Source organism: Corvus cornix, chromosome 1A, assembly GCF_000738735.6.
Source record: "Corvus cornix cornix isolate S_Up_H32 chromosome 1A, ASM73873v5, whole genome shotgun sequence".
Classification (NCBI taxonomy): Eukaryota; Metazoa; Chordata; class Aves; order Passeriformes; family Corvidae; genus Corvus; species Corvus cornix.
The window spans coordinates 50,608,714-50,632,208 of NC_047057.1; the positions used below are offsets into that span (position 1 = coordinate 50,608,714).

Consider the following 23,495-nt stretch of genomic DNA (forward strand, 5'->3'; position numbering starts at 1 on the left):
ACCCCTTGCTTGCCCTTTGCTCGCCCCCAGTGCCCCACTCTCAGGAGTTTCCTCCCCCAGGAGTAGGTACAACTATGCAGACTGTTGATTGAGTGGTTATTTTTTCTAAAAAACACACATGGCCCGCAACACTGTGCCCTGAACCCTTTTTTCCCCTTCTTTTTTGGCTCCTATAAATTCCCATGGCAAGACCAAGCCCTGCAGCCTGAAAACAGCTGCTCTGAGCTGTTCTTTCACCTCTTGCCATCCCAGCCCTCCAAATGCCAAATGCTCGCCCCATTCCAAACTTGATGGCAACAGCCATGTCCTGCTGGGAGGCAGAAGGAAAAGCCTGGACCTTGGGCAGCACAGGGACAGAAGGGTTTCTAGTCCAGAGGCAGGAGGCCAAAAACCATCAAGAGCAAGCCCTGGTGCCTGACAAGCGTAGTGGGGAGCTGAGCTCATTGCTTGGACTCTTGCACCATACACTGGGTTGCCCAAGGGCTTTGTGCACGACTAAAATCTGCAGCCCAGTTTTACGAGAATTTGTGACTAACAAAGTGGTCTGCCTTACCTAGGGAAAGTAGTCCCCTCAGCCCTTCCCAAGGGAAGGGCTGGCCTGCACCCTCTTTCCCGAGGGGATGCCAATACCATGGCAAGGCGACCATATCCTGAGCAGAAGAGTACCACCCTAACACCCCTCATTTTGGCTGCCACCACATTCTTACACCCTGCTTCCATCCCCAGATCTCACAGTACTCCAGTCTCCCAGCCAACATCTGTCACCTCCATCCAAGGGTCCTCCTTGACCCCATTTTTCCCTCTTCAGATGTTGTCTCCAGCCCCAGCATGTGCCCACAATTAGATCTTTTCCATAATTACCAGCACCCTCTCTGTAGAACAACAGCTCCTGTTTACATTGGGATGGGGCTGAATGAGAAGTAGTCAGCCCCAGGTCCTCCATCCTGACAAAAAGGCAACATGCTTCACACAACAAACAGGAGGAGGAAAGCGTTTGAGATCTCTCTCATCTCCCCAGAATCCCTCTATACCGTTTACTCTGCCAGTAATTTGCAGTGCCATGTGCCCTTCCAATACTGGATTTACTAATGCAGCCCAGGCTCAGCTCTTTCTCCATGAGGCTCAGGGTCCATGTAAAATTTTGGGAGCAGTGTGGTGAAGCAGATTATTTCCCCCCTCAAACCCAAAGGCAGGGCAAACTGCTGGATAACAGCACTGCAAGGCTCCTCTCGCTCTCTGGCCAGAGTCCAGGGGTGCTCCTGCTGCTTTCCCTCGCCAAATCCTGAAGAAAGGAAGCAGCTGGTCAGTATACCCCAAAACCTTGAAAAACCACACCCCCACCCCCCCCCCACTGGATTAGGGCCACATGCAAGCCTTCCTCTCAAGGAACACATTTTTCTCAGCGAAAGGGGAAGATTTTATTAAGTTAAAAGTTGAAGGGCACAGCGGAGCAGCTGCCACCTTGGGGAGGTTGGCTCGGGCAGGTGCAGTAGCAGCCTCACAGCTCCACTTCCCCAGAAAGGAGAAGCCCCGTGGCTCTGGGCTCCTGCCAGTTCAGGTTCTTGCAGGAGCCAAAAGGGCAGTCACGGAGAGAGAGCTCGATCATGCGGACTCTTGCCAAGGTGTCCTCTTTCAACCGTCTCAGGCAAGCACATCCATGGCAGATTGCCCCGGCAGCTCCCTCCTATGGCTTGCGTGTCTTCTCTGCAGGTCCCTGGGGGTGGCACAGGGAGGGGGAGCATGGTCCTTGCTGTACATCCCAGGGGGACCGTGGAGACATATGGAAGAGAGGGAGTATGTGCCAAAGGTGGCTGTGTGTGGCCAAGAGAAACGGGGCTAGGAAAGGGGGAAAAACCAGATTCTCTTTTTCAGGTTAGAAAAATGCTGGTGACGTAGTAAAAGTTGTCCTCCTCCTCTTCCCCTCCTTTCCATGGGAGAAAAATTCCTCTATAAAATATAATTTTCACATATAAAATCCTGAAGAAGGTGCATGTAAGGAGCCAGTCCAAACAATGTGCTCAGGTATGCAGGCAAAAAGGGTTCATCAAAAAAGCTTTGGGAGGGGAGTGAGGAGGTTGGGGGTGTGTGGGATTCCTTGCCAAGGTGATAACGGATGGGGATTCAACCTCTCTCTTCCCACAAGTGAGGAATGGAGCAAATACAAAACAAGAAGAGATAACAAACGTAGAGCAGACCTGGAGAGAGACAAAACCACAAATGGTTTAGAAAGACTCCAGTGAGCACAGAAATGCCATCCCTTCAGCTCCCTGGGGAGATGGCAGGCGGGTGCCCTGCTACAGACCCACTCATCTCAGCACCCATCAGCAAGCGCTGGTGGAGCAAAGCAAGAAGCAGAAGCACTCTGGACAACAGGACGCCCTCGTTCCTGTCACCCTGCTTCTCCCCTGTGTGTGGCAGAGATGCCTGCAGGTGAGTGTGGGAGAAGGGCTGGGTCTAGTCGGGCCTGCTTTGATGCAGACCTAAAATTATCCTGCTGCGATATAACCACTTCAAAGGTGAAGGGAGCAGAAACACTGCCTACACGGGGAACGTGTAACTACCCACGCTGTCACCCAAGCCACGGGGTGAAGGCCAGCATTTGCCTGGCTCCCACAAGCAGCCTGGTTGAGCAGCGATTGGTGCTGGCTGCATCAAGAGCAGCACCGTGGAAAGGGGGCTGGGAGAACGTCAGGGACAACAGGAGGGCCAGGATTGCAGGCCAAGAGGATGCGAGAAGCAGAGAAGGATGAGTTTAAGCCTAAAGTTCCAGAACTGAGGGGAGCAGGAGAAAGCGGCAGCAGGAGAAAGTGGCAGCTCCCACGCCCCTGCAGCAGCCAGTCTCAGCCACCTGCCCCCGCAGGGAACGTCACAGCACCCCAGTGCTCACCGTTACTTGCTGTTGCACAGCGACTCCTTCTCCTGCAGAGCCGCCATGGCCAGGCGCAGGTGCTCCTTCAGCTGCTCGATCTCTCGCTCCGAGCGCACCTTGATGTGATTCAGCTCTGCATAGACATCTTGGTATTTCCCTGAGGCAAATCTCTTGTCCTGCCAGGGGACAGAGAGGGGTCAGGCAGGTTGCAGGGCTGATTTTAGGGAGGGTGGCAGCAAGATGAACCCAGCAGAAGAGCCAGCAGGTGAGGAGGGGAGAGCTAGCCCTGGGTTTGAAGCCCATCCCAATCTGGGTCATGCAGAAACCATTCAGAAGAGGAGCATGGAGGTATCACTTTGCAAATACTAGGCCAGGGAGGAAGGCAGATGCTGGTCCCATAGCAGCAGAGATCTGCAGCATCAAGTTGAGGAGGTGATGTGGGCTTTACCACGGCTACTGTGCATGTAGGGCAACCATATGGGAAACATAACCCCACCAGGAATGCAGGCTACTGAGAGAGCCAGGCACAGCTGCTGATACGGCCAAAAACTTATGTGAGTAAGTTATAAACTCCTGGAGCATCACTGAATTCCAAAGCCTCTTTCAGGTTCCCCTTTGGCAGGGGCCTTTGAAAATTCCTCTGAAGGAGCTGCTGCCAGTGGAGGGAGCAGCACACTCAGAAACGGTGCCCAAGGAAACACATCCACTCAGAGAGGGGACAACCAGGGGAAGCAGAGCGCCAGCCAGCCTTCATCCAGGTTTCCCACTTGCAAAAGTGTCTTGTCCATGCTTATGTGTGCATACATCTGGGGAAACCAGCAGCTAAGTCTGCGTGACTCTTCCCTTGTACTCTGCAGTCAGCAAGGACAAGCAGCACAGGTGACAAGAGGGTTTGTCTCAAGCATCCCATGAAAGCCAGCCAAACCCTGCTGATATGGAGCCCTGGTGCTTCCCTCCCTTCCCTCTCCTGCTGCTTTCCCAATTGCTCCCAGAAAACACTGACCTTTTGCATCATCTGCAGCTCCTCCCGGAGGCACTGCACTTCCTTCTTTACGTACTGGAGCTCATTCTCCTTCACCCGCAGCAGCACCTGGGCCAGAGAAGGGGGACAGGAACCAGAGGTGACTCAAGAGCCACCGCCTCGGAAAGGCCGGCAGGCCCTGGCGCAAGCACGGCAGTGGAAAAGGAAGGAAGGGCCAGGAGGGCTGGGGCAGGAAACAGCGCAAGCAGCCTGCGAGAGCAGCAGAGGGGAGGCTTGCCTTCTGCTTCCTGCACCGTCCCCGCTGCTCCATTCAGCACCTCCTCCCACCTGCTCCGAGCCAAAGCCATCAAGAAGAGAAGACCCCCGGGACGGGTGGGGATGGAGGCAGCAGGGCAGCCGGGGGACTCCCGTACCTCCAGCTCGCAGGAACTCCGCTCGTTGTTGTGAGAGGTGCGGTCCCCAGAGCCCCGTGACGAAATAAAGCTGCGCAGCTTCCCAATCTCATCCGACAGACGGGTCTGCAGCTCCTGCAGGCAAAGCCAAAAGATGTCAGAGTAGCCATGGCATGGACCTCTTACATGTCCTGACCATTCCATCTTCATGCCAGCCCTTTTCCAGCTTAGAGACCGTCTTGTAACCCCCGGTCCATAGGCAATGGCAGCATTTACATCCAGCAGAATACACTCGCCATATTCAATGCCACAGTTAAGACAGCCTCTAACTCTTAATCTTTTTCTTTCTGATGATAAAATCTCAGAAGGGAAGAAATATGAACAAACAGGGGAGTTTTAACAGAGGGGCTGTGCTGTGAGGGAGGAACATGCTCCAGTGCTCCACAGTCTCTGCTGGCAGGAAAGCCCTTCTCTTGCCTGATTTTTCCGGAGGAGGTCCTTCCCCTCCTGCTGACAGCGCTCCAATATCTGCTCCCGCTCTTCTGCCTTCTGGGTGAGCTCCCCAATTTCCAGGCACTTTTGGGAATACTGCTCAGAAAGCACCTGCAGTTCCCGCTTCAGCGACTCCACGTCCAACCTGCCAAAGAGGCACCAGCTCATCGCTGCCCCAAAACCCTTTCCAGCTCCTGGCCCCTGGCATTGCCTTTCCCCCTGCCATGGCCAGCCTCTGCCCACATCAGTCGCTAGCACAAAACAATGATCCCTGTGAACCAGAGCTTCAGTTCCCACACTCCTGCACATGAGCGCCATGCTTCTTGGAGCTCCAAGCCAGAAGAAATGGAGGAGCTTTCCATAAAGAAAATAGAGGGGAAATAGCAATAGGTATGAGGGAAGTGCTAGAGGGGAAAAAAGCCAAGCAGGGGACAAGCCTCCCTGCCCTACGGCTCCAGCAGCCCTGGGAGCCACTACTGGGCATCCAGTACTCCTGAGGAGGGAGCTGGGGAAGTGGCAGGAGGAAAAGTTTGGGGCTAGATCTGCAGATGGAGTGTGGTGACGCTGGCACAAGGCGGCATCATCGGACAAGTGGAGTGAGAGAGGTGCTTTCTTACTGGTGCTGCTTCTGGAGGGCTTCTGGGAGAGAGCTGCACTGCTGGAAGCTCCGTGTCCTGCCCAGCTCCTTATTCATCTCCTCCCGGTGGGCTTTCTTCAGCGCCTCAATGGCTGCAGAGGGGGACAATGAGAAATGAGGGATCAGGCTGTGCCAGCTTCATGGAAAACACACTAGAAAACTAGCTAAGCTCTTGCCACTGCAGGTTTCCAGATCTGTCTTTGCAGATTCCTCCTCTTTCTCTTCTTCCCTCAGGGTATCCCCCACCGTCTCCACACTCCAGGGCACTGTGGGAGCTCTCTACCACTTCTGCCAGCCTTGCCCACCTACAAGAAGGTGCTGGTCCCCTTTCACCCATCCACAGAGACATGACCCCATTTCCTTCACTATCTTTACCACCCCATCTCCACCAGCACAGTCAGTGTGAGAAGCACCAAAGCTCATGCTCCAAGGAGCATCAGCCTCGCATCAGCACAGTCAACAGTGTGGCTCCAGATGACTGGGACCACTGGTTTCTTGCAAGAGACACTGGGGAGAGGCAGGAGGGACCCAGCTGAGCAGGGGCACAGCTTGGTGTTCGCTCCTACCTGCTGCCGTTGCCGCTGCCTCCTCTGCCAGGAGCCGCTCCTTCTCCTGCCGCAGCCGCTCCAGCTCCCGCTGGTGGTGCCTCTGCAGCTCCTCCATCACTTGCTGGTGAGATGACTCCATCTCAGCCAGGCTGCGCTCACAGGCCTCCTGTTGTGAGGAGGAAAGGAGACGTGAGAGACCAGGAGAGAAGAAGGAAGGGCTTGGGCCAGGACGGGCACCTGGCTGGGCTGATGTTTGCCATTGCAAACTTCACCCAAGTCCAGGGACATTTTGAAAGTAGTGAGACTACTGCCCAGGAGGGTCTTTTCCTTCTGAAAGTGAGGTGGCACTTTAATCACTGAACACAACCATTTGACAGGGACACACATCTTGCAACCCCCCTTCGTGCTTTACAGAGGAAGAATGCTCCTCTGGCTCTTAAAACGAATGCAGCCAGACAGGAACATCTCTCTTGGTCCAAGAGCTGGGAATAACATGCCCAACACCACAGTCCTGACCCTACACTAGGCTGCACTGCCTGGCTGGAAGAGATCATCAGTGGGAACTGCATCTCAGTATCTGCCTTTTAAATGAAGCAGCATCCCCTGGAATCAATGAAAACTGAGCCTCCTCTCCTGAAAAGTGACACCCTGCACTGCCCTGTGACCTGACAGAGGCTGCCAAAGAGCCCTCCCCATGGCCTAATGGTTAGGGATCCTCCTCACACAGCTCTCCCTCCTTTGTGATGGCCCTGAGACCAAGGGGATGATTCTTTCTATGCTGACTGCTGTGGTTAACTCGAGTTAGAGCAAAGCAAAGAGGTTCCCATCTTCATGCTATGCCTCCACTCCCTCTCCAGATGCTGGCAGCACCTCCCTGAGCCTCTCAGGAAGGACTTGCTCACCAACAAGCCATGCCATTATTATTAATAGCCTGGGCCTCAGAGACATCAGCAGAGAGCTAGGAAGACATCCCCCAGCAGCCCCTTGCCTTCCTATTCCTTCCCCACTAAGGCAAAGGCTCATACAGAAGACACTGGAACACATGTAAATGCAAGCCCTTCCTGGCTACTCCTCTCTACTGAGATGAGGGAAGCTGAACAGAACAACCAAAGGAGAGGAAAAGGTGAGGAATTTGGTGATCTGTCCACAGACCAGCTGCAACCCTTGGCAGACTGAGAGAGAGAGAATCCTTTGGGGAACAGCCAAGTTTGGCCTCAGATGTGAAATGCTGGCTTTTTGAGCCAAATTATTAGGAAGATAAGGAAGTTCCTCCCCACTGCTTTTGCTTTTTTTTTTTTTTGACCATAAAGAGGCCTGTGAGCTGTAAATATTAAATCACAATAACACAGAGACTGGTAAGTGTCTGGGCTGGGTGCTACAGGGCTTGGGTTTCTTTATCTGTGCTAGGTACAGCCGACCCTCTGCAACAGACTTCACCAGCCCCAATTCCCTGCCCTGCCAACCCCCTCTGCCCCAGTATCTTCCAACACGTAAGGCCCATCCTGAGAACCCCACTATGTGGTAGAACAGCAGCCTCCCCACAGGAAATCCCCGTGGGATGTAACCCTGCTTGCTTTGGACGAGTCCATGAGAGGGCAAAATAAATAAACAAAGAAGTGAGAGGCTGAAGCATGAGCAAATTCTGCTTTGCTGGCTCTCCCACGTGCTGTCCCAGCAAATGAATGGGCTGTGCTGTCAAAGTGACCTTCAGGGCTCAGGCTGTCCCCAGGGACTGACTGACTGCTTTTAACAAGACACTCGGGAGCCCCAGTTAGCAAGAAGCACATGTGGTGAGCAGCAAACCACCAGGGAATGACCAGAGGCTCCACAGGAAGCTGCTGACCCACTCCTGAGCTGGGGGACAGCTTACACCCATGGCCCAGGCCAGCATCATGTCCACACACAAAGCAGGACACAGATCCTACACCTCTCCCCAAATTCTCCTTCTCTCCCTTTGTAATCCTGGCCCCTTTAAGGCCAGGCAACATGCACCAGCCTTTATGTAATTAACATTGATTACAAACAGGCCCAGTTAGGGTCACCACGGCAACCCAATGATTAGCAATACCTGCTCGGCAATAAGCTGAGTCCCAGCATTTCCCAGTTTGGTACTGGGAGTGACCCCCGGGCCCGAGTCCTGCACCCTACTCACCTGTGAGATGTACCCTCGGGGCACATGGCTGTCTCCCTGGGATTTTGCTGCCTCCCGAAGGCTCTCATTTCTGGCCCGGCAGGACTCCAGCTGTGCCCGCAGTGACTGGATCTGTGCCAGGCAGGACAGAGAAAAATGTTCAGCCAATGGTGGAAAAGTGCCATGGCCTGATCAACGTGCCACATCCAAACCCTGGGCTTAGGGATGGGGAGGACAATGCACGGCCAATGGAGGCATCTGCTTCCCCAGTAGCCTGCCAAGGGACCAAACTGTCAAAGCCAGCCCCAGCCTGGTTAGTGCTAGTGAGGAAAGGAGGAGACATCCCAGCTTTCAGAGGTGGAGGAAACCACCACTGCACTTTCAAAGGCTGGCAGGTGAAGTGCTTGCAGGCTTGGGAATAGCCAGAGAAGAAAGGCTGTGAATGTACTCCCAGGAAACACAGATTCCACACAAGTAGTGCCACTAAAGAAATAATCCTGGACCAAAACATGGTCTGGGGAACCTCTGCAGGTGTGTGAGAGCTGGCCTCTTGCCTTACATTACCAGATTGCAAAAGTTTCCATGCATTCGAGGAGTCAGAAGGAGCTGACATCTCCCTGCACCTCTGCCTTGCTCTTCTGCAGAGCCTCCTGCTGCCAAGGACCACATTAAGGGGCCACCAGAACCCCAGTTTCAGGGAGGAGGGATGCTCTTACCTCCTTTTTCAGCGCCTCACTGGTGTCTCCCTGCCCTCCCTTGCCCTGGTTCAGCAGTGCTGTCAAGGGCACCCGCTGCAAGTCCTTCAAGGGCAGGCGTTCCAGCTCCAGCCACTTCTTCTCTATCTCCTCATTCAGACGAATTCGTTGGTCCTCTGAAAGTGGAGGAGCGGGGAGGTCCTGCTCCCCGACCTTGTGGGAGGAGTCTCCTGCTGGGCCATCGCTGTTGGGGACCCTGCCATCGGGGCTCTCAAACCATTTCCGCCTCTCCTCCGAGCGCATGGCCAGATCTCGCTCCAGCTCCTCGTACTTGGGAGTTCGGTCGGAGATCCTCAAGCTCCCTTTCGTCCTCTGCAGGGACGCCTGATTCCCGGGGTCTTGTGGGAAGGGAGACAGCTCCACGTAGTCAAAGGCATGGCGCTGCCCATCCGCCTTCCAGTGACTGCCCTTTGAGTTCCCCTCGGAGCCCGAGCCCAGCCGCTGCTGTTCCTCCGCCCGGAGTGAGCCTTTCTGGGGAACGCAGTTACGGAAGTTCTCCTTGTTGCACTCTGAGAGTCTGAAAGCAGAGCAGCAACTGGTGAAGGAGAGGCACCATGTGGGAAAGGATGCCAGCAGAGACACTACCAACTGCTCAAGGCTCAGACCCTCACTCAGCTCAGCCTTACAAAGCCCCACCCTGGGCGCAGAGCTGGGCCTGTAGCATCCCATCCCTCAGGGAAATGGATTTCTCCACCAGGCAGCAAGGATTCACCCTGGGTCCAGTGTAACCAAACCCTTTTCAGAAGGAGCAGAGGACAGGGCTGGTCTGGGAGTGCTGAGATTTCCAGAGGGGCCTTCCTGGCCCCTGCCTGTCAGGGTGGAGGGACAGCAAGGGAGAAGAGGACAAGCAGCACTGGGCAGCTCTTACTTGGTGACGTCTGGAGCACTGACTGGGCGCACATTCTTCCTCAGGGCCTCGATCCAGTTGCGCCGGATGCCAGAGGTCATTGCTGACAGGGTGAAGACGGCATCCTTTGTCTGCAACAGGGAGGTGACAGAGGCCCTGTCAGCACCTGGTGGAGGCGCAGCAGCTCCCACTTGTTCCCTGAGACCCACAGGCACTGGGATACACAGGTGCTGGGCTGTTAGAAAGGCTACCCTCTGTCTCAGGCTCCTGGGGACAGGTAGAGAGTTGGGAGAGGAGATGTACGGTTTGAGAGGGAGCCTGTTACACTTCCTTCATGAGACTACCTCCAAGCAAAGGCAAAAGAAACCTTGCTGGCACACTGGGCCAAACATGCACTGGTGCAATCCAGCTGTTCAGGTGCTGGGAGTCAGGTGCCAGCACTGGTGTACAGCAGCAGGGCACAGGGAAACCCAGACCATGAAGTGCCCACCCCCGCACATCCACAGAAATACCATTTCTCACGCTGCCTTAGCAGCCACCTCCTGCTGCTACAACAAACAGCCAAGGACAGAACTGTACTGGGGCTGGATCCAGGGTACAGGTTGTCACTCAGAGCGTGGTCAGCCACGTTACATCGAGATATGCAGTGTTCACTGCTCCCCCCCGCAGCTGTGGAAAGTTGCCTTGGTCAACATGTCAATTAGACACTCCTGGCATTTAGCTTGGCTCCTGGACTACCTCCAGCACAGCGTTCAGCCAGCCCTGCAAAGCCTCCTCCTCCTCCTTCCTTCCTTTGCAGGAGGGCAGCCCTGATGTCCCAGAGCACTGTCACCCATGTGTCAAATAAACAACCTTGGGCCACCACGCTGGCACAAGAGCCGTATGAATTGCCTCTCAGCATCTTGGCACAGGGACAGAGCGCACATTCCCACCCCGTGTCCCTTGGGGCTGCTGCTCCGTACGCGCGGTGCCGGACACTCACGTGTATCTGGAAGCCGTAGTTGCGCTGCACCGCGAACTCCGTCACATCCGTGCAGGAACGGAGGTCGATTTCTCCGTCAAGGTCATCAGCCTGCAAGAACAGTCACCCGCTAGGACATCAGTGCTCAGCCAGCTTTGAAAAATGCCACCTCTGCCTTCACCCCACAGTCCTCTGGGAGCCAGGCTCGGCTCTTCGGGAGCCAGGCTCAGTTCCCCAGCACAGCACGGCCTCTTCTAACCCAAGGGCTGCCAGCAGCATGGACGGAGAGCATCCCAGATGCCCAGCCACAGGACCAGCCCTTCTCCTCACCTCCCACCACTGATGGTCCCCCCAGACTTTGCCACCCTGCCTTCATCCTCTTTGTCACCTCTTGGCAAAGAGCAGCTTGGCACCTCTGCCATCCTTCAGGAGGATATGGTGCTGTCGCTTGTCCCTGAAGCACCCTGGTCATGCCAGAGCTGTGCTCCTCTCCCCGCTGGCCAGGAAGGAAGAAAGGGCTGGCAAAAGGCTGGCCATGCTTACCTCCTCTGCGTTCGAGTCCCGGTAATACCTCAGGCTCGAGTCAGTCAGCACAAACCAATGTTTCTTCCACTGCAGGCGCATCAGGCAGGGGGAGGGAAGGGAAAAGACAGGAGGGAAATGGATAGGCAGTTACCAGGGAAAGTGTAGGAACAAGGAGGGACGCTCTGCACTATGACCTCTCGGCCTTCTCTTCCCCCTCCTCCACATCCCTCCCAGATCCCCCTCATGACCCTCAGCTGGGGGAGAGGCACTCATGAACCTCTGTGTCCACACACAGAGAGAGGCACCTCCACCAAAGGTTTCCTGCTGCCTCTCCCAGCAGGAGAGACCTCAGTGAGCAAGGAGGAAGGAAATCAGCTGGCTCACCGAGGCTCTCTAGCAACAGGGGATAGGGGAAGAAGCAGACTCTCATGTGGGGCTTACCTCTCCCGGCTCGTCCAGGATGGACATCCATCCCTTCTTGAAATTGAGAAGATCCGGCTGGAAAACAAAAACCAGAGAATTACTGTCTTGGAGTTACCCACAAAAGGGCTTTCCATGCCAGGGGGTGGAAGGTGAGTCCCCAGTGGCAGAACAGAAATGGGAATAGCCTTTTAGGAAACTCATGGGGGTATGTGACCCTCTGGCAAAGGAAAACTGGGCATAGCTCTCAGCAGCAGGCAGTCATTCCTGTAAGAGGGAGCAGGAGATAAGGGAAGAGGTTTAAAAAAAATAAAGGAAAATATGCAGCAAAGAGGTTTCCACAAGGTGCCTCAGAGGTATTTATTCAGAGAGGGGGAGGCAGGGACAAGGAGAGTGGGCAGAAGGGAGTGCTCCACCACCTCCAATAGGGCTTGCCTCAGAGATGGAGGCAAAGCCACAAAGAACCAGACACGCCTTGTCCCAACCCTGGCTGTCCGTGCCCCAGAGCTATGTCCCTCTGGTAACTTCACCACCAATAATTTATTAAAAACATAGTAGCTCAGCCCTCACCAAAAACCTACAGGAGGCAATTCAACAGCTGTGAAAACACGCTGACTTTAAACGATGTGCCCCAGGGTAGAAATGAAGTCAGTGCTTGATCCTCTCCCTTCTCCCTCCAAGGTTCAACCCTCTCTGAGATTCCGAGAGTTTTTCCCTTACCCAGCTCTTTCTGCTCCCTCCCACTACAGAGCCTGCCCTCTGCCCAGCCACAGCTACAGAAGATAAGGATGAAGAGAATTTCACTCAGATCACCCTGCGCCACAGAGAAGTTTCCCCACACTCTGCCTCCTCCTAACCTCATGTCGCTGGTGCAGCATCCCAACCAGTTTATCTTCTTCGCAAAGTGGAGCACCAGAGAGCTGACTCAGGGGAACCTCTCTCCCTGGCTTTGCCCTCAGCTAAACAGGCTCGAGCTGGTCCCTCCTCCCAACCCTGCTGGCTCCCAGGAAGTTGCACCATCAAAGAATTCAGTCCAACGCCTCTTCTCCCATGGAAGGCAGTTTGCCAACCTGCCCCTTCTTCTGCAGCCGAACTAGGCAGGGACAGTGCTGGAAAAGTCATGGTACCAGAGCTGGACCTCCCAGAGGTCCAGTACCAGACCTGCCAGTCCAATGGAAGCCACCAGAAGTCCCCACATGTCACAACCACCAGCTGAGACAGAGCCGCTGAGAAGGAGGTGGCACAGCAAGCCGATGGCCACTCCACATCCCCTGAACAAGCCCAGTGGCCAGCCACAGCTGCCCCACAAGCCCAGCTCCTTGGCTGTACAGACAGGCCAAGCCTTTCCCTGCTTTCACCTCCCTGAGCTGCTGCTCGTGGGTTACACCCAAGGTTATGGGGAGGCAAGAGCCGAGTATGTGCCGGCCCACCCTGGCACTCTGGCTATTGGTTCGAGCAGGAGCAAGGAGTCCTGCCAAGGAGAGGGTCACCGCCCGCTACAGCTTCAGGCCTGGCCAGAAGCATCCGGCAGCCCCGAGCTCCCTGGGAAGGGAGGGAAACCAGAACGAACGGACATGGGGGGCTCCCAAACCTCACCTCCTGCTGAGGTGAGAGGCACTGCTGGCAGCTAGGAGAAAAGGGGCATTTATGCATCCTCATCAACCCAGACGTTGTGGTGGCTCCACTGCTGCCCTGAGAAAGCACCCCAAAAATTAATTCTTTCTCCATGGCAGAAGCTCCACCCTTTTTCCCGTTATTCCTTCCAGCCTGGTGACTTAAGCTCCAGCTCTGAATTCAGAGTGGTTAGAGGGAAGGAAAGGAGACAAAACATCAAAGTACAACCTCCCCCCTCCTGGGACACACGAGCGCTCAACAGAAGAGAGAGAGATGGGCAGGCTCCACAGAGGCAGAAAAACAACATGGGGAGAGAGGGAGCAAAAGGAATCCTGGCTGGGGCTGCCGTACAGATCAGCTGGGTCTCATCTTATCGAGGATTTAGAATCCCAAAGTATTAGTTGCCAAAATAATTAATATTAACAGAATGCATGTCGCTGGGAAAACCGCCACGAAGTCCTGCCAGAACTGCTGCCCCCAGTGCAGTGCCGGGGCCAGAAAATCCCCCTGGAGGTCTTCTCCCAAGTAGGCAAACTGCACAGGGTTTCTGCTTTCCTTGCCAACCCTAGACATGGAGCTGCAGCTCTATAGAATTGTCTTTGAACTATTCTTGTCCTAGCGGGGTCAGTACCATAAGCTGAGGCCTACTTGATATACAAAGTACTTAAAGCCACTTTTCTTCCCTACCCCACAACCAAATTCAGTCTCCTCACCCAGCATAAAAAGCTCAGGGTACTGTCAGAGAAGAGCGTGGGGTTCAAACAGAACCTCATCCAGAGGAAACGGCCCAGCAGTGGGAGGAGGAAACATCCAGGAAAGCCGAGCTGCTGGGAGAGATCCGGGTGCCGGAGATGCAATGATGTGGCAGGATGCACCCCCAGCAAAATGCATGGCCCTGCAGCTCGGGGCTGCAGATGGCTTGGGAGATGGTGGCAGTGATTTCGCCCAGTTGCATCCATACCCACCAGAGTTTTACATTCAGCCCCACAGCTGGCCAGGTAGAGGCACTGGAGGGGGTCTCAGGCAGCTGGGGACATAGGTGATATCTGGAAAGACTGGCTTGCAACAGCAGGTTAAGGAGCGGCAGCTGCCTGCTCTGGTTGAAGAAGGGCTACAGGGAAGGTGATAACAGTCTGTAAGTATCCGAAGAATGTAAACACCAAAGAAGGAAAAGGGACAGGGTGGGAGCAAAGGAATGGCTCCTGGGTGGTACTGAGGCGCCAGGATGGAGAAGTGGAGAAGAGGCTGCAGAAGGCTGAGAAAGCTCAGTGTCCAAGCAGGATGGTCAGGTGTGTCCTTTCATCACCAGCCTCTGTCATCACGGTGCCTCCTGCTTTTCCCAAAAGCTCCTCAGGACTGCAGGTTCTGGGGCACTGCTTCCTCTCACCTCCGGGAGATGGTGCAAGGGGCTCTCAAGCCTCCCGGAAAGCACAATGTCTCCTCTAAAAAGGGAACCCGCTCCACAAGGGGTGGGCCCCAGGCCAAAACACAAAGCAAAACCGCTCCAGCTCACTTGGGTGAAAGCGAAATCACTCCCAGGCTGGAGCACACACGCAGCTCCCGAACCTACACGTGCAGTAAGAAGAGCCAGCGGGCGACGAGCTGTCCCTTTCCCACCGCCCCCGTGCGAAAGGCCGGCGGGCACGGCCCAGCCTGTCACCTCCATTACCCCGCTGGGGCCGGCAGCCGCCCGTGCCAAGGAAGGCTCGCCCCAGGGGTGGGATGCTCCCTGCCCCAAACCGCATCTGTTTTCCCACAGCGAGCAGGAGCTCCCCACGCCCGGGGGAACCACGAATTTCGCATCCGACTGCGGTCATCGGTGCGGTGAGCTGGCCCGGCCTCAGCCCAGTCCACGCTCACACTTATCGGGGTGGGGTGGTGCCCGCCGGGGGCGAAGCGGCCGCGGGGAGCCCCCGGCGGTGATGGGCAAAGGGAGCCAAGGAGGAACCGTCACAGCCTCGAGTTCCGGGGCCAGAGTCCCCCGGGGAGCGGCGGCTCCAGAGACCCCCGGAGCGGAGGGACCCCCGGAGGCGGCGGCTGACAGCTGGGATCCCCCGCCCCTCCCAGCCCCGGGCTGTCCCCCGGGCTCCGGAGGAGTCCCCGCGACCACCGCCCGCCCAGCCCCGAACCCCAGGTCCCGACTCACCGTCATGGCGGGGGCGCCGCGGCCGCCGGGGCCGGGGCCGGGGTCGCGGCGGGGCCGGGCGCTGGCAGCCAGGGCGGCGGGGCGGCTTCAGCGCCCGGGCGGCTTCCGCGGCCCCACCATGCCCCCTCCGCCGCCCGCCCCGCGATCCCCGCGCGCCTCTGGCCTTTTTTAAAAAATTCTTTAGAGAGAAAAAAAAAAAAAAAAAAGGAAAAGGAAAGGAGGGGGGAAAAAAGAAAACCACCCCAAAAAACTTTTCTTTCCTCCCCCCAGAACTTCCTGGGAGGACCCGGGCAGGCCAATGGCAGCCGCCGCCACCGCCCCGGCCGCCCGCAGCCAATGGAGCCGCCGGGGCGGGCGAGGCCGCCGGTCGGCACGGAAAGGGGCGGTGGCCCCGGGGCGTTGGGGACGGGACGGACGGGGCCGATGCTGGGGCTGAGCCGTGTCCCCTTCCCGCCCCGCTGGCCCGGGAAAGGTGAAGCCCTGGGAGGGACGGGCTGAGCCGCTGCTGCCCCGGGAAGGGACTGGCAGGAGCCCAGCCCTTACCCAGGCAGGGTTTGCTCTCAGGCTGGGATTTTTCGCAGGCAGGGGTTTTCAGCAGTGCACACAATGGAGTCCTCGCCTTGGCTCCTGGGGCTGCTCGGTTTTATCCAACGAGCCACCAACTGAACCTCTCTGGGCACGTGGCAGGGGTGGTAGGAGGTCATGGGGAGACTCCGGTGCCCCTGGAAAGCCATGCCAGCTGGCCTCAGAAAAGGAAATTGCTAGAGAGGGTCCCAAAGGAAAAGGGGAGAGGGACTGTGCATCACAAAATGCCAGGCTCAACCAGGCAATCATACTGAGGTGATGCTTCTTGCTGCAAGGCAAAGGGAAGGTGCCAGAGCTCAGTGCTGAAGAAACCTGGCACAGATGGGGCAATCTGGCCCTGTCATACAGGGTGAGTTCAGGCTTTGGGCTCCTCTCTGGCCCGATGCAGGGAAGTGAGGGAAAGGATGCCACCTGTTTCAACTTTCAGAGGCCTTTGACAACCTCTTTCCTGGCTGCAGTTTGTTCTTGTATGAAGAACAAAGCCAGGTCCTAGCAGAGGATGACCTGGCCAAGATGACTGATGGGCACGGGGGGACAGAGGCAGGAGCTTGTGTGCAGCCACCAGCTACATGGGCTCCCGGGATACTTTCTGCAGCCCTCCAAAGCTGCTGCAGTGCCATTTCACAGGAGCGCCAACACAATACACTGTATCTTCTTTCACACTACTAAAGCCCACTTCATCCCCATAAAACCCTCCGTGCTGTCACAGCACTGGCCAATAATAAAGCAAAGAAAAGCAGCTATACTGAGATTTTAGTCCCAGGTCTACTGTTCGCCCTTCTCTGGCTTTATAAAAAGGCTCTGTGCCTCAGTTTCCCCACTCGAGACATGGGTGAAGGACAAAGTGAAGGGGAGTGTTAGTGAGCATTCAGGACATCATAGGAAGGCAGCGCCATGCTCAGCCTGCTCGGATCAAGTGCTGGAGACCTCGGTCCTGCCCACAGTGACCCCCAGAGAAGGGCAGCTGCCCTTCCTCACAATTCCCAGGGCCTGGCCCCTACCTTGTTGCGCTTCTTACTGGCATTCAAATGTGGCTGTGGGCTTCCTGAGGAGCCAGTGCTGCTTTGCGGTGTGAAGGTGCTTCCACCCAGCTGGGGCTGCAGGGGAGAAAGCAGGACCTGAAGCCATTGGGGTTTAGTCCTCACCTCAGTTTCCCAGATCCAAGCATCCATCTCCTGGCGTGGGCCAGGGAGGAAAGCATCTTGTCTCCTCCCAGTGCCAGGCAGGCAGCAGAGTTTCCCCAGAGAAGCAGAGGATCTGAGGGAACTGGTGCACAGAATTGCAGCCCAGGGCACCCACCCAGTCTGTGCTTGCCAGTTTTAGGCCTTGCAGTGTCCCCATCACCTCTGGCTCCTGCCTTACTCACATGGTAAATGAGAAGACTCTTGTTCCCCCAGTCACTTTCCAGTGGCTTCTCAGGGTTGCGTGTATCTTGTGCAAGCTTGGGACCCTTCCAGTCCTCCTCCAGATCCTGTACTGGACTCTCAGGCCTTCTCCAGCTGTCATCTGACCGTAGTCCCACATCCAGACACCTAGCAGGGTTTTTCCAGTCCCTTTCCAGCTGGCGCATCACATCTGCATGGCACACGGGCATCTCTTGGCGCTTCCAGTCCTTCTCCCACACTTGTGCTTGGCGGGCATCCCCCCGGCCCCTCCAGTCCTGCTCCAGTGGTCGTGTTGGGCTCATGGGGCGCAGGGGCTTGCCTCGGCCTTTCCAGTCACTGCTGGTGCCCTTAGAGGGTTGGGAGGATGTCAGCTTTTCCCGCAGGCTCTGCCAGCTGCATTCAGATGGCTTCCTGGGCCCTGCAAGGTGCAGCGGCTCCCCTGGCTTCGCTCGTTGCCTCTCTGCCCACCGCACCAAGCTGGGAGGGGAGCTCTCCTTTTGGCTTTTCCTTGTGCTCTCTGTACGTCTCCCAGGACTGAGGGCCCGTGGTGGTGGCCCTGCCCGGCTCAGCCTGACATTATCTGAGCCCTTCCCAGCACTTGTGGGGTGCAGGGAATCTCCTCGGCTCTTCTTCTCCAGTGCTTGCCGTATACCCCCTGCTTGCCAGGTGGCTCGGCCCCTCTCCAAGTTTGGGGACCGGGCAGGCTCCCCTCGGCTTCTCCAGCTTTTCTCAGTGCGACAGGGACGGTTCAGGGGCTCCCCTGCTCTCTTCTCCGACCTGCGGGCTGGGCTTGCAGAGCGTGGGCTCTGGCTGCCTCTCTCCAGCAGCCAGCCAGGGCTGGCAGGGCGTGGGGAGTCCCCCCGGGTCCTGTTTGCCTTCTCGGGGTGCCGAGCTGGGCTGGGGGAACGCCGGGTCTCCTTGGGGTCTCTGCTGCGCTGCTCAAGCTGCCAGGAGAATCGCTGACCCTAGGTCACAGGGGAGAGAGAGCAGAGAGTCCTCTTAAAAAAAAAGTGCCAGTGAGCAGAACAAGATGGGATTAGGGCTGGCAGGTGATTTGGTTAAATGTTTCCCCAGAGAACCCTTGCATTCCTGTGCATGGAGCCAGTCCATACTGCAGAGAAGCCTCTTGTACCCAAAGGGTGAAAGGGCTGCTGCAATTCAAGCAGCAAGGGTCCCAGTCCATGACAGCAGGACAGCTGGGATTAGAGGGAAGAGGGAGAAGGGGAATGAAAAAGGGAAGCATGTGACAGAAATAGAGGAAAATGTGGCAGGAAAAAGCAACTCAGCTTGGAGAGTTGGCATGAGGTCCTGCTGTGCAGCCAAGCCTCACCTCCCTGGGCAGGCTGGGATTGGACCGCCTCCGAGTTAGGTGGCCTTTGCTGGGCGGCACCGGCGTCTTGCCATCGAGCCGGTCCACACGGCCCTCCTCCAGAGCCTGGAAGGCCTCCAGTGTCTCTGATTTCCTGTGGGCACACACAGTTGGTCCAGCTGCCACCCTGCTCAGCTTGGAAGCAGAGCCCCTGCAAACCCTGCTCCACCACAGCCTGACCCCACAGACCTCCACCTGCCCCAGATACTGTGTGCACCGTAGCCTCTCCCTGTCCCCATCAGCCACCTCAGCTTTCATATCCTGCTGCCTCACCATGTCTTCTTCACACTATTCCTCAAGCTTCCCTCCATCTTTACATCCCACCCACTTGCCCAGGATAATTTCCCAGTCCCTCTTTATGTCCCCTCCTGCCCTGTGCTACCAGTGCTGGAGCTGCTCTTGCCTCTCCAGCCAAAGCTCAAACAGCTACTGGGTACTTTTTGGCATCCCCCATCATTTCCTGAGTGGCTCCTACAGTGAATGCAGAATCCCTGGGGAACTATTGATGCTGGGATTGGGGAACACCTCTTTCCTTCCCTTTTTACTGGTGGGAGCCCTGCTTTGCAGCATGTCCTGCAGCTTCCAGGTGGCTGTGAGGATGAGGAAGGTGGGCTGCTCCCTTCCAGCGGTGCAGCTTGTCTCCACCCTTCCAACAGCCTCAGCTGCCTGTGTGCCACAATGGAGGAGGCTCTGGGCCTAAACCCAACCCTTGCTTTGAGGGAAATTTAAGCACAGCTGAAAGCTGAGCTCTACCGTCTAGCCCTGCCTTCCCCCTGAAGCACAGCGATTCAGAGGTGGGGGCCCCCCAACAGCGTAGAAGGGCAATCCCCAGCCTCTGACCACTGCGGAGTCCCGCTGCTTCTCACCTGCGTTCGCATCCAAATATCCTCTCCACCTCCACTCGGCCAGGGCTGAGTGTCCGGGAACCATAGCGGTCAACAGCGTCCCGCTGGCTGAGGCGCTTGGCCTTGGGCAGGTCTGCCAGCACCGTGTACTCCTGCCTCTCCAGCCCGTGCCGCCCCTCTGCAGCCCCACCGCCGGAGTGGCCGTGGGACTCCCGAACCCGTGGGCCAGAGAGGTGCCCACTGCCACCCAGGGGGTCACTACGGGCCGGCGGCGAGCCAGCTGGGGCACGCGGCAGGGTGGATGCCCAGGGAGGGTCAGTTTTTCGGTGCTTTGGCCAGCTCTCCTCGGGCTTCTGGCTGGCAGCACGGCGCTCTGGGACGGGGAGAAGGCCGTTACTGGGGGAGGCACGAGCGACGCGGGATGCCACCACATCCACGGCAAAGCAGGTCTTCGGAGGAGAGCTAGAAATGGTCCAGGAGGGCAGAGATAAAACCCAGACTCCCTCGAGGCAGGGTGGGAGCACTGGAACACAGCACTGCGAGCCGAGGGCATGCCAAACCATGCAGATAGAGAACACCCGAGATGCCCACAGCTCACGGTCAGCACACACACAGATGGACTCTCACGTAGTGCCCATGGATGTGTTGAACACTTCCTGGGACTGGAATTAGCTAAAGAGATGCTAAATTTAAATAGAGATCTGCCTTGAACCTCAGAGACCCCTGGGTGGAAAGCAGACCAGAACCAGGATCTCACACAGGAGCAAACCAAGAGTACCTGCTTTCAGCGGACAGATTTCTTTCCTAAAGCCCTGGGCTTCAGTTCTCACCCAGGATCCGGAGGGAACAGGCTGAGCCCACCTGGGTCTGTCTGCCTGTGGGGCTGGTGACCGCACCTCCTCCTTATGGCCCAAGTAGCTCATCATGTCCCGTTTGCCCGATCCCAAAGTGTTGTCCCACAACCGGGTCATTTCCCCTTCCTGGGAGACAAGATAGGGCAGATCTCTGCAATGGGGACTAGTAGCTTTTGTGGGCTGGAAGGAGGTAAGAGCATGTATGAAAACTCACAGCCTGTTCAGCCCAAAGCTGCTGGTGAAAAGGAACCACCAGAGGAGGAGCTGTGTGAGTATAAGATGATCCCAGACCAACGATGGCAAGGAACAACACAGGGAAGTCCACATGGGAGTATCCGAGAGCAAATCTTATGAGCTCTTTAAGGGGAGAGCTTCCTTTGTGGGGACTAAGAGTCTCAGCTGATCCCCCCTTGCATCTCAGGACATTAGAATCATAGAATATCTCAAGTTTTAAGGGACCCATAAGAATCATCAAATCCACCTCCCTGCACATGATGGGCTCTTTCTTCCATCTGCCCAAGGCAGGAGAGCCAGAGGGGCAAATTCAACACGTCTGTGTGCCCAGGAACCTGCTGAATGGGCCCAGCAAAAGTGGCACTGAAGGGCCAAGGGGGCTGGGGAGACCAAAATAACCCAAACCACAAGAGATCCCCATCTCACCCTGGCAAGCGTGGAGTTGGCTTCGGCACAGGCGCTGGGGTCGGTGCCAGTTTCTCTGTGCTCACCCTCAGCTCCGGGGCTGAGTGGGGGATATCGCCTGCTCTCGTGCCAGCTGTGGGGCAGGGAGAGAGGACAGCTGGTGGTCAGCACAGCCCGCAGAGCTCAGGGGCAAGTGACAGCACTGGCAGCCCAAGCCACACTGACTCACTCTCTACTGGATGGGCAGAGGCTGGCAGAGCCCATCCTGAGGCCACCAGCCTTGCTCTGGAGGGAGTGAGGATGAAGGAGACTCTTTCAAGGGCCCCCTGACCTCTCCTGGCACAGCCCAGAGGAATGGTCAGAGGGCATGGCATGGGGATTTCTCAGTCCTTCTTCCCAGGCACCAGCGTGCAGAGCATCAAGGAAAAGGCAGCTGATTTCCCCCTGCTTGGCTTCCCGCTCCCCCTCCTCTGTTCTTCCCACCGAAGGGGCCTGTCGGAGCAGCAGGGCTCCCGGCCGGTACTCACCGCTCCGTGCCCTCCGCCGGGCCCACACACACGTATACCTCGCACTGCGGGGCTAAAATATGGAGAGAGTCCCAGGGCTCTCGCGGGGCTGCGTCGCTGCAGGCATCGCGCCCTGTGACTTCCGTGGCATGATCCTGTGAGGGAGAAGGGGTGCAACGGTGCTGTCAGTGTGCCAAGGACGAGGATGAAGGCTGCCCCTTGGAAATGCCTGCTTCTTCTACCTCCTCCGAGAGCAGCCTGGCCTCCAGGGCTCTTGGTAACTCTCCCAGCCCACCGCTGAGATTTTTCTCCTACGGTAAGAGGCCAGAGAGGCCCAGCACACTTCTACTTGATGCCGAATGCTGCAGACATCCCAGAGACTGCATGTGTGGATGAGGGCTCAGGGAAACTGCCCCCCCCCGTGTCGGCACTGATGCTGCTGGTGGCCGCTCTCCCTCACCAGCAGGATAGCTCAGGGAGAGGTAGTGGAGCCAAGAGGAGGGAAGATTTTTGCAGAAAAGGCTGTAGTCCCAGCCTCTGCCTCTCTCTGTCAGATCTTGCAGGCGTCTCAGCATCCTCCCTGGCTCCTGTTACCTGCGGGGCTTATGAGCAGCAGTGGGGGAGGCTCCAGGGAGCTGGCTGTCTGCGCCGCCTTCCCTTCAGCGTCTCGCCCGCACCAGGATTTGCTCAGAGGTGACAGCTCTGAGCAGATCGAGGGTGAAGGGCTGAGGTAACCTTAGAGGGCCCAAGGCCGGGAGGAGAGGGGGAGAGGGCGAGAAAGAGAGAGGGAGGTTCATTACTATTTCATCATCCCTGGCCAGTCACTCCTGGAGGACGTCAAACAACACGAAACCGTCTGTGAACATGAAACCAGCTGTCACCCAGTCGGAGACAGCCAAGTAGCTTCCAGTGTCCAGCCCTGTCCCAAAGGACCGTTTGGGGTCGAGGCACCTGGAGCCCAAAACCCCATGAGATTTATCCCTCTCCTGCCTTCTCCTCTGGGAACAGCTTGCTGAAGCTGCCTCAGGGACAGGACTGAGCGCTGGCCCCAAGCCAACAGCTGAGGGCACAGGGAATCGACCAGGACCACATTTAAGGTGAGGCAAAGCTGTAAATGCCAGCAAGCATCAAGCAGAGATTAATACAGGGTGGGTCCCTGCTCTGCCGGTCTCCGATTCTCTCCGTGTAGCTTTGCATCTGTGACACCCCTGCTTTCTCTTCCAGGGTCTATCAAGCCCCTCGTATCCAATGTCCAGCACTTTCCTGCTAATCTTGGCTCCCAGCTTTGGTCTGGCACAGTTAAATTAAGCACTCCTATGCCCGGAAAGACCCTCTGCCCATACAGCTTTTCCCCCACAACACATCTAGAAATCCTGGCTGAGCCTTTGTTTTAGGGATTTCCATCTCTATGTAGGCAGGTGGAGTCCCAGTATAGAACAAAGAGGCCCTGAATGAAGTATCCACAGCCTCCAGGTGGGATGGAGGAGCTCACCTGGGTAGCATGCTGGTGAGCCCCTGCAGCTCGGAAACAGTGCTGGCACAGGCTCTTTGCAAATATGTTGGCTTCAAAGTTCATGCAAGGCACGTCATCCACTGAACCAGACATTGTGCATAGCAGGGACGAAGATCTTTGGCTGATGGGCTACTGGCGGGGGCCAGCCAGGAGAAAAAGGAGGAAGGAACAGCAGCAGAAGAAGCTGTGGAAGCAGGGATGTTATTTCCACACTGAAGTTTGTTGGTCCCAACTGTCAATACTGGAATCAAAGGGAACCCAGGTACAAGGTGACCCATATAAATACAGAAAAGAGTGGGCTCTAGGAGGGACCTCTTATAGAAGGGGCACTGCACCCTGAAACGACTGCTGACACCCCCCAGTTTGGGAGTCCTTGCGAACAGTCCTTGTGTCCTGCTATTTTGTTTGATGGAAATGTTCTTCCTCTCTTACAAGGCACAAAACTGAAACCTTTCTTCTTAATTATGTTGCTCATAAAGG

At 56.5% G+C, this 23,495-nt stretch overlaps 1 protein-coding gene across 3 annotated transcripts; it reads right to left on the reverse strand.

Moving 5' to 3' along the window:
- Nucleotides 1–1,393: 1,393 nt before the first annotated feature.
- On the reverse strand, nt 1,394–23,176 carry LOC104696306 (TRIO and F-actin binding protein). 3 transcript variants are annotated; one of them, XM_010410563.3, is made up of 19 exons: nt 22,995–23,176; nt 21,524–21,657; nt 19,525–19,965; nt 18,620–18,752; nt 17,271–18,254; nt 16,906–17,001; nt 11,581–11,637; nt 11,158–11,226; nt 10,636–10,725; nt 9,675–9,784; nt 8,768–9,323; nt 8,073–8,183; nt 5,939–6,086; nt 5,353–5,464; nt 4,721–4,880; nt 4,265–4,378; nt 3,873–3,959; nt 2,888–3,045; nt 1,394–2,195 (listed from the first exon to the last, which is right to left on the reverse strand). In XM_010410563.3, exons 1-18 carry the CDS (start codon nt 23,106–23,108, stop codon nt 2,890–2,892), a joined length of 3,672 nt encoding a protein of 1,223 aa, XP_010408865.3. In that variant the 5' UTR covers nt 23,109–23,176; the 3' UTR covers nt 1,394–2,195; nt 2,888–2,889. The 3 variants fall into 3 exon arrangements, with proteins under 3 accessions (XP_010408865.3, XP_039426963.1, XP_010408866.1); XM_039571029.1 differs by lacking the exons at nt 16,906–17,001; nt 17,271–18,254; nt 18,620–18,752; ... (1 more) ...; nt 21,524–21,657; nt 22,995–23,176 and adding an exon at nt 15,320–15,350; XM_010410564.3 differs by lacking the exons at nt 16,906–17,001; nt 17,271–18,254; nt 18,620–18,752; ... (1 more) ...; nt 21,524–21,657; nt 22,995–23,176 and adding an exon at nt 12,417–12,548.
- Between the last annotated feature and the right edge of the window lie 319 nt (nt 23,177–23,495).